Source organism: Antennarius striatus, chromosome 5 (assembly GCF_040054535.1).
Source record: "Antennarius striatus isolate MH-2024 chromosome 5, ASM4005453v1, whole genome shotgun sequence".
NCBI lineage: Eukaryota > Metazoa > Chordata > Actinopteri > Lophiiformes > Antennariidae > Antennarius > Antennarius striatus.
In genome coordinates this window covers 4615616-4627939 of record NC_090780.1, presented here as the reverse complement: position 1 = coordinate 4627939, position 12324 = coordinate 4615616, and the positions used below count along the sequence as shown (strand labels likewise).

General features: G+C 40.2%; 1 protein-coding gene across 2 annotated transcripts; it reads left to right on the top strand.

Annotated features, from left to right (window-relative positions):
* Positions 1-260: 260 nt before the first annotated feature.
* Positions 261-10286, top strand: LOC137595683 (SAM pointed domain-containing Ets transcription factor). 2 transcript variants are annotated; one of them, XM_068315917.1, is made up of 7 exons: positions 261-604; positions 3359-3460; positions 6529-6982; positions 7577-7774; positions 7943-7990; positions 8261-8395; positions 9874-10286. In XM_068315917.1, exons 3-7 carry the CDS (start codon positions 6538-6540, stop codon positions 10050-10052), a joined length of 1005 nt encoding a protein of 334 aa, XP_068172018.1. In that variant the 5' UTR covers positions 261-604; positions 3359-3460; positions 6529-6537; the 3' UTR covers positions 10053-10286. The 2 variants fall into 2 exon arrangements, with proteins under 2 accessions (XP_068172018.1, XP_068172020.1); XM_068315919.1 differs by having other exon boundaries at positions 3263-3460.
* Positions 10287-12324: the final 2038 nt, after the last annotated feature.

Sequence of the window (12324 nt, the reverse complement as noted above, 5' to 3'; positions counted from 1 at the left end):
ATCTTTTATCACTTTCAATTGTCTGTCACCTAAACACTGAGGTCAACTATACTGGTGTTTAAAGAGGTCTGAAGTCTTGGCACACACACACACACACACACACACACACACACACACACACACACACACACACACACACACACACACACACACACACACATACACACACACACACACACAGGTTTGTGTGTGTGAGTAAACACAACTGCCGTATAAATATCATTTGCAGCCAATGGTGCTGGAATTCCTTTGCACAGGGACACAGGCGCTCACCCCCTCTGCTTCTCTGACTGCTCACACCCGCAGCAGGTGCTTCCACTCAGTTTAGTTTGCAGTTGTGCTTTAGGCACTGACTCTCAGGTTAAGTGTAATTGTACCAAAGAACAAAAGGGCCTCAGGCTGGGGCTCAGAGTCAGTCAGCCAGGGGGAAACAGATTGAAGGGTGCCCGCTGTCTGCTGTACCTTTGTCCTCAGGTGGTGCCCCGGCATCCCGTCTGAGTGAAGGGTTAGTCTGTAAGGGGGGAAATCCATCCTTCATCTTCATCAGAACAGAACTGCACTGCATCAGCTTTCATCCATCCAAATAAAGAACATCTCTTCCTTGGTAAGAACATATTAAACCTGTCCTAAATATGTGATGTGTCTAAATACAGACTTTGTTTGCTTGTTCACAGGATTATTTTATACTTCTTAAATGTAATGGGAAGATGAAAAAAAAAAAGGTATCTCCTCTGTCTGACACAATTAGGAGCATCTTCTGTGGAAGCAGACTGCTATAGAATCATATCATCAGGAGAATAGTAATCCTTTTCTTTTAATGACTGTACTTGAGTTTGAGAAGAATTTTGGTCTCCATAACAGTAAAAGTTACAGTAAAGCTCAAAATATACATATAATGCAATCTGAGCATCGTTATTTAAAAACTCTAATCGAAATGTCAGGAGAAATGTCAGGAGTTAAAAATGTGTTATCTGAGATCAGATGAAATACGTGTATATCACTATGAAAGGCAGACCTGATTAAAGTTTATTTATTGTCTCCAGTCAGCACATTTCCCAGTGATCAGGATTTTGATAGGAGATAAAGCCTGTAAAAAGATTTATTACGAAAAAAATACAGACCTGGAGATTTCTAAACACATATTATTTAAAGCATTTGCCCAAAACCTTTCTGATTTTCTATACAACTCTACAGAAAAGATCCCTCCCTCAGTTTATAAAGGATTTGCTGTCTCACATCAATTTTTATAAGAAACTATTATGCCCTATGTAATAATAAAATTAAAATAAAATAATAACAGTTGTCACTATTGCAGTCTAAGGACAGACCCACTCAATCCACGACACAGAAATAATAGTGATAACAACTGTCATTTTCAGATTGTTTCCTCTGTAAGCATATATTCAGCTGAACTGACCATTTGTGTTAGAATGAGGAGATCAGTTGAGTCAAGTTAAAACCCCCGCTCCCTGACAAGAAGGGAAATAAAGCTCTTCTGAAGTCTCAGAGTTTCCACCTAACTTTGAAGTAATGCCCCTTTTCTTTCACTGCTCTTGTGCAATTTGCTGATTTTAGTGCATAGAGTGAAATTAACAATTTCACTACAGAGGATCAATAAAGTAAATTCAAATTTTTTTTAAAAAAAAGAAGAAAAGCAGCTAGATGATATCATTGGATGTGTTCTTGTCTACATTTATTTAATGTTTTATTATTTTATGGTCCTTTGATAGGTAGCATGGTTGCACAGTGGTAGTGCTATCCATTCACAGTAAGAAGGTTCCGCGAGTTCGAATCCTTTTTGTGCTGAATTTGCATGTCCTCCCTGAGTCTGCGTGGGTTCTCTCCGGGTTCTCTGCTTCCTTCCACCTCCAAAAACGTGCAGCTTAGGTGAATAGGTTGCATCAAATTGTTCAATTGTTTGAGTGTGAGTGGTTTTTTGACTTTCATGTGACCCACCATTGAGCTGGCATCTAATCCAGGGTGTACCCTGTCTTTCACCCATGATTTGTGAGACACCAACAGACACCTACAAGGCTGATACGCAGCTGTAGATGAGATGATTGCGTCTACAAGAAAATGGATAAATGGATGTGCATTTACTCATTTTATGCTCCCTTATCACTCTACTGACGTTTGGTCAGTCACTATTTTTCACCATGGAAACACCTTTTTTTCATGTTTAATCCCTTTGGATACATTTTTTTCAAAACAATTTCAAGATTGAGATGAACCTTGGCTTTGTGCTTTTGTTCACAAACATGAAGATGAACAAGTGGAATTTCTCACTCCTGATTTTTCTGTCACCAGTGACGTGCGGTGAGGTTCACGGCTGGTGAAGCACTGATTTCATCATAATTAGATTTACAAACATACGAACCTACAGTTTATCTTATTCACCAATTAATTAGCAACAGTGAGTGAGTTATGTTTTAAGTTATAAGTCTCATAGCAGAATTATATACACATACAAACTGTAACACACAAATAAGCACATTTGATTAAAAAAACCGTTATGCTGTTACATACATGTTTGTTTATATGTTACAATTACTTATAAATGAAGTCCATGCGCAGCTCCTTCTGAACAAAAGCATGGAAAACATTTTTGCGTTGAGATGTGTAATCCTCCATTTATAGTAAGGGAAGGCAAGCGGAAAACAAATGAATGGCTGTACTTGACTCGCTGACTGTAGATCATAGTTTGCTGTCACTTCTTCTGCGGCTGAGGAAGAAGAATCCTCGGATGAATTCGTAGGATCACCAGCGCCCCCTACCATGAGGCACGAGAACTGCGTGACTTACTTTGTGCCTTTTCCCAGTTGCTTCAGGACCGCTCTACTCATGAAAGACGTTATACACATACAGTTGTTAACAAAAAAAAAAAAACACTCTAAAAAATTATATGCATTAGCTGAACTATGGAAATGAGTTCATAGAGCAAACATGTTTGAACATTTTAATAGCGACTTATGGAAAGATAACATTACGGGCTCACTGTACAGCATACCAGCACAGCTAGTCGAGCCAATGCTAAATCCATGGTGAAGTTCGGTTGGCTGGTGCCTCACTGCAGATCTCTGCTCAGTATTTCAGTGGTAACTGTGAAAATTTGAGTAAAAATAACCTAAAACTGGTGACGTTAAATGGAAAATAACTTTATAATACACATCACTGGATAAATATAACCATTTAATTTATTTCTTCCATTTTTCATTTTTTTCTTTCATGATCGCACGTCACTGGCTGTCACCCTGATGCACAGTTTTGTCCATGTCTGGGTTCAAAAGGTATTTTCTAAACCAGTTTCTGATTGGGACAAATGTTTTAACATCACTCTTTTAAAAACCTGTTCTTCCAGGTGTTCTGACTCGTTCAATCCAGCTGCAGCAACACATGCCTCAGGCTTCGTGGACAGAATCTCCCTATCTCCTCCATCTCTGCAAAGGATCTGAAAGAACAGGTGACAGCTTTATATATGGTGCCTCTGTGCTGCTCCCCCAATGAAAAGGTCTAATCACAGTTTCAAATCAGTATCAATAACTGTAACTTTGACCATCTAACAGAATCAGTTTCACATAGAAACACATTGCAGCTGTTTTTGTGTTTCCTGAGGTCCTGGCCTAATGCCAGTGCACCTGACTGCAGCATTGCAGAACGATTCGTCGATAGCATCAGCGTCTTCTAAGAGTACCCTCCAGGAACAGAAAGAAAAAAGTAGAAGGGATAGATACGTAAAAGATAACAAGATAATAAAAATGAATGAATGGGAAGTTTTGAAGTTTAAAATTATAAAAAAAATATAAATATACTAAATATACTATACTAGAAATATACTAATAATAAAGTTGTTATTTGAGATTCATAAATGAGCGACTGTACCTAAACAAACTTTCTAGTGTGAAAAGAACACCTGCACACATCGCTGTCCCCATAAAAGACAACAATCCACAGATCCTAATCACTTCCTCCAGCCTGCAGGATTTCTCCACAGCAATAGTCATATTTAACAAAGAGCTCAGCACAAAGATGAAACTCCTTTTCCTTCTGGTGGAACAATGACTTCCTTCGTTGGTCCAAGTTTCCCATGAGAAACAATAACAAAAGAAAAAAAATCTCCTTTTTAACACTCACATGGCAAACAGTCACGCCTGGCTGTACACACTCCTTAAACTCCACACTCAAACAACACAGACCTTTTCATGGTGTGTGTGTGTGTGTGTGTGTGTGTGTGTGTGTGTGTGTGTGTGTGTGTGTGTGTGTGTGTGTGTGTGAAGATGAACTGAACACACTATTACATGAAATCTCACAGACGATCTTTCCCTCTTTCCCTGTCTGCGTGTGATTGTATAATCCAGGATAAACACGACTTTTTTCTTGTTTCACTCTATATTCATTAACTTCAATCCAAACACTTGACCTGCATCTGTCACATAATTGTTTCAGGAACGGTGATAAATGGGCCAACAGGTTAATGTTAAGGAAGATTGATTGTAACGTTTAACCCCTCATTCACACAAAGTGGGGAGTTTGAGTGATATTGCAGGCATAACAACATATTTAAGTCAATTTTACAGAAAAAGTTTTGACACTAGTTTAAATTTTATTGAGTAATTCTTCATCAAATCAAATTATGTGTTTGTCAAGTGAAACATATGAAGTTGATGGAACAAACCTCATTTTAAACAGCCAGTGTGTTCATGTTAATGAGACCAAGCGTGTAGAAGAAATATCTTTCCCAGGGTGGATGGAGGAGGAGTCCTCTCCCGTCTGTGGCAGAAATCTGACTTTTCAGAATAAATGGAGCCAGCTCTAATGCTCCTGAAATGAATATCAGCGTCTTGACCAAACTCATTTAGAGATCAGTCAGAGTCTAATCCCTCTCCCCAGGGTGTGTGTGTTTGTGTCTTTCTTGTTTCTTCCTTTTGGAAGAAGGTAAAACGACTAAATTTGCTTTACTAATGGGCTTAACGCAAGCTGTTACAGAGCCCAGTTGACACGCAGCAGCCGGGCTGGGGGAGCAATGACTTTTAATCCGACCCCCCACTGGAGTGAAGAAGGCAGAGTGGGTTATAGTTTACCGCAAATTTGAAGATAAAAGGAAGAGGGTTACAGCAGGGGGCCGGGGGCCAAAGACTACAGCGGGAATCTTTTTTAGAACTTAATTCAACTTCTGGGAAAATTAAAGGGAAAATATTTCTTTTCCACTTTAGTGTATTTCCACTACTGAATAAAAGAAGTGTAATGTGATGCATTTGAGATGTACGCTCTGATCTGTGATTACAAGCTTCATAGAGAGCGGCGTAAAAAAATGTGCAGCTAAAGTCAAGGCAGAAAGTTCACAATGATAAGGAAAACAGAAAAGGGTATCCTGGGAGCATAAAGTATATTTTTATTCACTTTTCTGACAAATTTTGCAAATTTTTTATCTCAAGTTTTATTTTTCATTTCATTTTAACATCACTTGGATTAAAATGATATTGTTGTTGTGTGTGTGTGTGTGTGTGTGTGTGGGGGGGGTCTACTGTATCATGTTACACATTTTATGAGACTTAACTCTCTTCATGTCTCAACAAATATCGCCTCACCTTGAACATCTGTGGCAACACTTTACCTCCGCTGTGGCATCAGCTTCAGATAACCTGATGTTTCCTCTCCCATATGCCAGCTGTAGTGGCTACACATAATAAGCACCATGTGTGACTTTACCCTGAGATTGCAACACATGTGCTACCAGCTGACATCCATAAAAGAGCAGTTTCCTGGAAATGATGAAGCAGTGAGGTTTTCATAAAGCAGAAGCCCTAATCATTTTGTGTACGCTTTTCTCCACATTATCTTACTTGATTAAAAACTCCAGCTGACAGTGGAGACGAAGGTCTGCAAAGACGGCCCCTTGAAAGCAAAAGCAGGCGGCGGAGCTGCTTCAGGTCTCAATACAAGTCATGAACCCCTGAGACAAGAGGCATTCTGGGCCACTGACCCACAAATAAGAGACTCAGTCAAATCCATCCTGCCCCCCCCCCCATGCCTGTTTAGCTGTGTGTGTGTTTTCATTCTGCTGAGGGTCATTTTAGTGTCTCCATTAGGTTTTGTGTTCTTATAGCCCATCACCCAATGCTCACCTCATTCTGCTCATGTCTCCTCGTGAAAAGAGGAGCTCTAATGGCGTTTTTCCTGACACTAAAACTGTCGCTCCTTTAAAACTTAAAGAATTGCAGAAAAGGAACCGATGGTGAAGGTAGAGCATTTTGAAAGCATGAAGTTAATTTGATAGCAGAGATGCTTCCTCGACAACGTCTCAGATTTTTGTGAGACAGGAATCCTGATATAAACTCCTGTTGGCTGCAAATGTAAATATTGTTTTACCTTCAAATCGTCTGTGGATGTGCTGGACGTTACAGACGTATCTATTGATTCTTGATTAGTCAAAATAATTGCACATAAGTTTAAACTTTTGAAAATGCTTTTCAGAGTTGACATGGCTCATGAATTGAATTTAACTTTTCTTGCCTTCTTCTTTCCTTCCAGGAACCAGTTATGTCAAATCCTTTGGGATGTCTATCGGATGGTTCAGGGTATGGATCGCGAATCGGGATGACCGATAACTCCCTCGCCATCCTGGAGCGAAACAGGGTCACTGGAGAGCTGTGGGACATAGGGGAGACCAAATCGAACATGGAAACCCAGGAGCGCAGCGCGCCGGGCTTCTACCTGTCCTGCTTTGACATGCTCCTAACTGAAGACTCCACCTGGCTGGTGAAAGTGTCAGAGGCCTCTCAGACACTTGCTATGCCCATGACACACACTGAACCCCAGGAGGAGCCGGAGCAGTGCCCCGTCATTGACAGCCAGGAGCAGGGACTCTCTCCTGGGATGGAGGGGCAGGAGGAGGAGCGCTCTCTGGAGCAGGTGCAGAGCATGGTGGTTGGAGAGGTGCTGAAGGACATAGAGACGGCTTGTAAACTGCTCAACATCACCCCAGGTAGGCTTTCTGCCACCACGCCTATTGTTGAAATCATCAAGACAGGTGTACTTAAACTTTTGAAGGACAAAGGAAACAAAGCAGAAAAGTACACACACATTTTTCACGAGACGCTTACACACAAAAATACGAAGGCATACTGAGTCAGTGATATATAAGCAACTGGATTTGGCTCCTAAAATCAACATTAATTTGTTTGGACATTCAAGAAAAGATGACAGATCAGATTTGTCATATCGTAACTGACTCGTATCTGTGTTTGCCTGCTCCAGGATCTGTTTAATCCTGACCTTTGCATGCAGCGCTCCGGTGACTGTGACAGTGGTGATTCTCTGTTACCGTCAGACGTGTACACAGTTTTAAGGGCGAGGTCTCCTGTTCAAAAAGCAAACAGAGGAAGCATAATGTATTACTCGGCTTCTGGCTGTCATAAATCTATTAATCCTGTCATCTGAGATAAAGTGGTAGAACAAAATACATAAAAGAAAAACACTTAGTGTGGTCCATTTTGAGGCCAATCACACCATAAAAAATACACTGAAAAAGGTCTTTTTCTGCAGCTCAAAGTGTCCCGTCTTTGGTTTGTTGCTGTAGATCCCATGGAGTGGAACACGGGGAACGTCCAGAAGTGGCTGCTGTGGACCGAGCATCTCTACAGGTTGCCCCACGCAGGAAAGGCTTTCCAGGAGCTGACCGGAAAAGATTTGTGCACCATGAGCGAGGAGGAATTTCGTCATCGCTCGCCGCAGTGTGGAGACACACTTCATGCGCACTTGGACATATGGAAATCAGGTGTGTGTTTTATTTTGGGTTCACTGAAACAGATATAATAATAAAATATTATGTAAATGAACCTCAGGTTTGAAAGAAGAAACACAATATAGATTTAAAAAAAACTTTAACTAAACAATTTAAAGCGAAACACTTTCATTCCAGTGGTTGTCTCTCTTCTCTCTGCAGCTGCCTGGATGAAAGAGAGGTGTTCAGTAGGAGAAACCAAGACTACTGGTAGGTTTGGTTTCCAAAACCTGACACGCAAAGACAACAATAAACTATAATTCATAAAACTAAATCTACACACAGGTCTGCTATGTAACAGAATAATAATTACTACATCTATTTTCATGCACATAAACTGTGAATTTCCCAGTTTGGGATCATTAAAGTCTGTCTGCATTCTGCTCCACACACCTGAGTTCTTATATCTTGAGGCCATTGCCTGTTCCCTACAGTTTGACGAATGTGTTTTCACTTTGCTGTGGCTTTCTTTGCTGTCAGGTGCTGAGGAGCTTTGGTCCGAGGCCGATTCCTCCTGTTCGGGTCAGCCCATCCATCTGTGGCAGTTCCTCAGAGAGCTGCTGCTGAAACCTCACAGCTATGGCCGCTGCATCCGGTGGCTCAATAAAGAAAAAGGTACGTGCAGTGTTTCTATTTGAGACATGTATCCGATGCTTTTAGATATATAGTGCCGGTTTTATTGGTTTCCCTTTGAGAAGTACATTTTAGCATAATAAATTTGTATATAATTGTCTTTTACTGCAGCTGTGCCAAGTATTTGTCCATCTCACAGGTCAATGACCTTTAGTAACGGTCACACTTCTTATCACTGGTCATCTTCTCTGCTTAAACCGGTTAAACACAAAATGACATTTTAAATGTTCTCAGCTCTTCAAATGAAAATTAATTTTGATTTGATTTTACTGATGTCAGAACTCACACATTAAATAAACTGTGTGTTCTCTATCATGTTGAGATTTGTCTCTTCACTCAGAGAAGTTATGGAGTACTTTCCAGTTTTTGATGCATCCACCTTGTTTTTTTTGGTGCATTGCTAAAAGCCTCAGCTAAGATAAAGATACAAAAACTGGATTTCAGGCAAAAAATGGTCTAATCCTATTGAAATCATCTGTTCATGCAGAAAAAAATGTTTTATTTGTCACAAAATCATAAAATATGTTGGTTCTAATCTAAAAATAATGAGGTTCAGAATTAAAAATAAAGAAAAACTTCTCAGAAAAAGATGATTTGTCTCAAGTTTCAAAAATTAAGATTTAAATCTTGACAAATAAGGCGGCATGGTGGCACAGTGGGTAGCGCTGTCGCTGCACAACGAGGCGGTTCCAAGTTTGAATCCCATTCTGTGTGGCGTTTGCATGTTCTCCCCGTGTCTGCGTGGGTTCTCTCTGGGTTCTCCGGCTTCCTCCAACCCTTAAAAACATGCGCTTCAGGTGAACTGGCCGGTCTCAGATTCACCGTAGGTGTGAGTGTGTGTCTGTCTTCCATGTGGTGTAATCTGCCTCTCGCCCCAAATCCGCTGGGACAGACTCCAGCAACCTCTTGACAGTGGAAGAAGCGAGTACTGACGATTAATGAATGAATGAATGAACAAATGAATGAATGAATCTTGGCAAATACAGATATATTGATATCCCAACTATCTCATCCTTCACACAAGCTGATATTTCAACTTCTACCAGTGTTACTGAGTGTCGAGTTCACTGCTCTGAATAACTTTGAGATGCAGCATTAGCATGTTTTGATGAACCACTGCCTTGTTTTAAAATCTGTCATTTAGCAGTTTCACTTCTGTGAACATTGCTTGAAGCTACAGTCGTCTGATATATATTCATTATTTAATATACACTTTTATATTTTGGAAATTTGTCCCTAAGAAACTCATGCCACACCTGTGAAAAAAGATGTTGATCTCAAAGGGGCAATTGATTTAAATAAAAATAAAAATCTGCACATGAGCGGCGACTAGATAAATAGATATAGTTTAATGATCCCAAACTGGGAAATACATAATACTGTCCATTGAATGTCCCTGAATAAGATGTGTCATGTAACTGTTGTGGCACTCCGTCATGAATCTCCTTTCTTTCCTTCAGGTATTTTTAAAATTGAAGACTCGGCTCATGTTGCAAGGCTCTGGGGACTCAGGAAGAACCGACCTGCTATGAATTATGACAAATTGAGCCGCTCCATACGTCAGTACTACAAGAAGGGCATCATCCGCAAGCCTGACGTGTCTCAGAGACTGGTGTACCAGTTTGTTCACCCGGTATGAGACGGCAGGGTAGCTGCAACAGGCGGAGATGGAACCTGTTGGACTCAAAGGGCTCACTATGTCACCAACATGCACATGGACACTTGATGAAAGGGTGACATGGGGCATGAGTACTGACCAATGGCAACACTAAAATGACTGCAGCATGATGGCTTAGTTGTGCACTGGCCCGGGACCCAAATCGATGTGGCTCTTGCTGCAAAATGAAACAACAAACAAAAAAACACCATAAAACAATAAATGAACTTCCTTTTCATTTGCATTATCTCCCTGTTTATTTCTCCATAATGTGATTTTCCATAAACTCCTCACATCAAACAGTCATAAAGTTGTACCAGCTCCAGAAACACCCACAGCTACATATGCTTTGTTTTCTTGTTTGTGCCATCCTGATCACCGTCTCTATTTGAACTAGAGCCAGTTCTACTGTTGCACTTGATAATGCGGTTGTTGCTCTTTAGGGTTTGGCCCCGGCTCCTACAAACACAGTTAGAGACAGAATGCTTCAGTTATCCCATCAGCAGGTACGAATGACGGGGTTTGTGGTTTACTGAATCAATGGTGCCTCAAACTCTACTGCGACTGGATCATAATTGTTTATAAGGTGGCAGAGAACAATACCTTCCCTTCATGACGCGCCGCTGCCAGAGAGCACTGCCTCACTTCATGCTCCACGCTCTACTTTAGTTTCCACAGCCATGCAGTTTATTGCATCTTATGTTGTTGGCGGTTTATTTTGAGCAAACACAATTATATGAAATAAATCGTCTTAAAAACAGATATGGACAAAATGCAACACATAATTATAATGGTTGTTTGCAGTCAGATTAGGACGTTAGCAGCGTTGGTCGTGTGCAGCTCACTAAAGCTGTGAGCTCTACTGGGTGAAAGGATTTGTCTATTTTATTAACAGCGAAAGAAATAATTGACTATGGTCAGCTTGTTATGAATGACTCACTAAAATGCGAGAATAATTATTTCACAAGACACTTTTCACAAAATTGGCTAGAAAGTTTGAAATACTATTTAAATTAAGATTTAATATTTCACCAGTTCATAGGTTCCGTGTCTTAATCTATGGTTATTGATTTCATATCTATTTATTCTTACCTATATGTTACACTATTTGTTTATATCTCCAGGATTCAAATGGGGCTCATTGAATTTATTCTTTAACTGTTTATGAATCTGAGTGGGATTCCTCACTTATGAATCTTCAGTTACTTGTGTTTTGGAGGGCTGTGTCCACAGACTTTTATGATGACTTTTTATGGTGTGTTCTGTTCAGATTCAGATCTTTGCTGACATTTTATCTTGTCTTCCCACCACTAACACTAACAGTTTTCTTACACCAACGGGTTTTAGAAGCTTCTTTCTCTATGAAGTGAGCCAGAGGGGGTACTTGCCAAGAAAAGGTCGCCTTGAGCAACACTGAGCAGTTTGATGGTTGTGACTTGCAGACCTTTCAGTGGGGGATAAATTTAGATTTTTAAATCCCACAGGGGAAAATATGTACGTGTAGGATCAAGAGGAGTTACAGTGTCTTTGGTCAAAGGACATGATTGTGTTATATTGACAGTTTCCCTCTTTGAACACAACAGAGATGTGATAAAACTGATGCGTGTCATGCTTGAGGGAAATTCAGAAATTACAGGTCTGTAAAATCCAGTTACAACTACACTGTTGAAAGATTATACTAACGGGCCTCACCCATCCTTTCACCACCATGAACAACAACTGTTTTAATTCAACACCCACCCAGTAAAGATGATTCCATGCCAACTCTGTATTTGGGAGGGGCAAGTCATGTTTCAACTGTAGTCATTTTAGATCACAATGAATTGTATTCCCACTTATTCTCAATGTAATTCCTCCCAAAATCTAAAAATTAAATTCTTAGTAATTTTTTTTTTTTTTTGTTGAATGCTAGATGATGCGTGAAAAAAAAAAAAAAAAATTACAAAGGTCAGCATGAGCAATCCGCTCTAGACATTACGTTACAAAAAATAGCTGTAACAAAAACTGAGAATCAAGATGCAGGTCCAGTCCCGGTTATGTGCAGCTGATGTGGAAACATGTGTAACTTGTTTAGTAAACTGACTGATTTGACTGGCTGTTTCTGATGACTCAGGGTGATGGATGGCGGATAAATGGTTGAATTGACTACTACTGCCCTCTAGCGGCAGTTTGTTTCCAGAAGATAGCACATGGAGCACAGCCTTCAGAGATGACAAACCATTTGTTATACCATCATGCATACAACTCCCAATAT

Bases quoted from the DNA above. Each gene is read 5' to 3' on its own strand.
- LOC137595683 (XM_068315917.1), top strand. From the start codon at position 6,538: ATGTCAAATCCTTTGGGATGTCTATCGGATGGTTCAGGGTATGGATCG. The intron at 6,983-7,576 runs GTAGGCTTTCTG...TTGTTGCTGTAG, and splicing joins ACTGCTCAACATCACCCCAG to ATCCCATGGAGTGGAACACG. The intron at 8,396-9,873 runs GTACGTGCAGTG...TCTTTCCTTCAG, and splicing joins GTGGCTCAATAAAGAAAAAG to GTATTTTTAAAATTGAAGAC.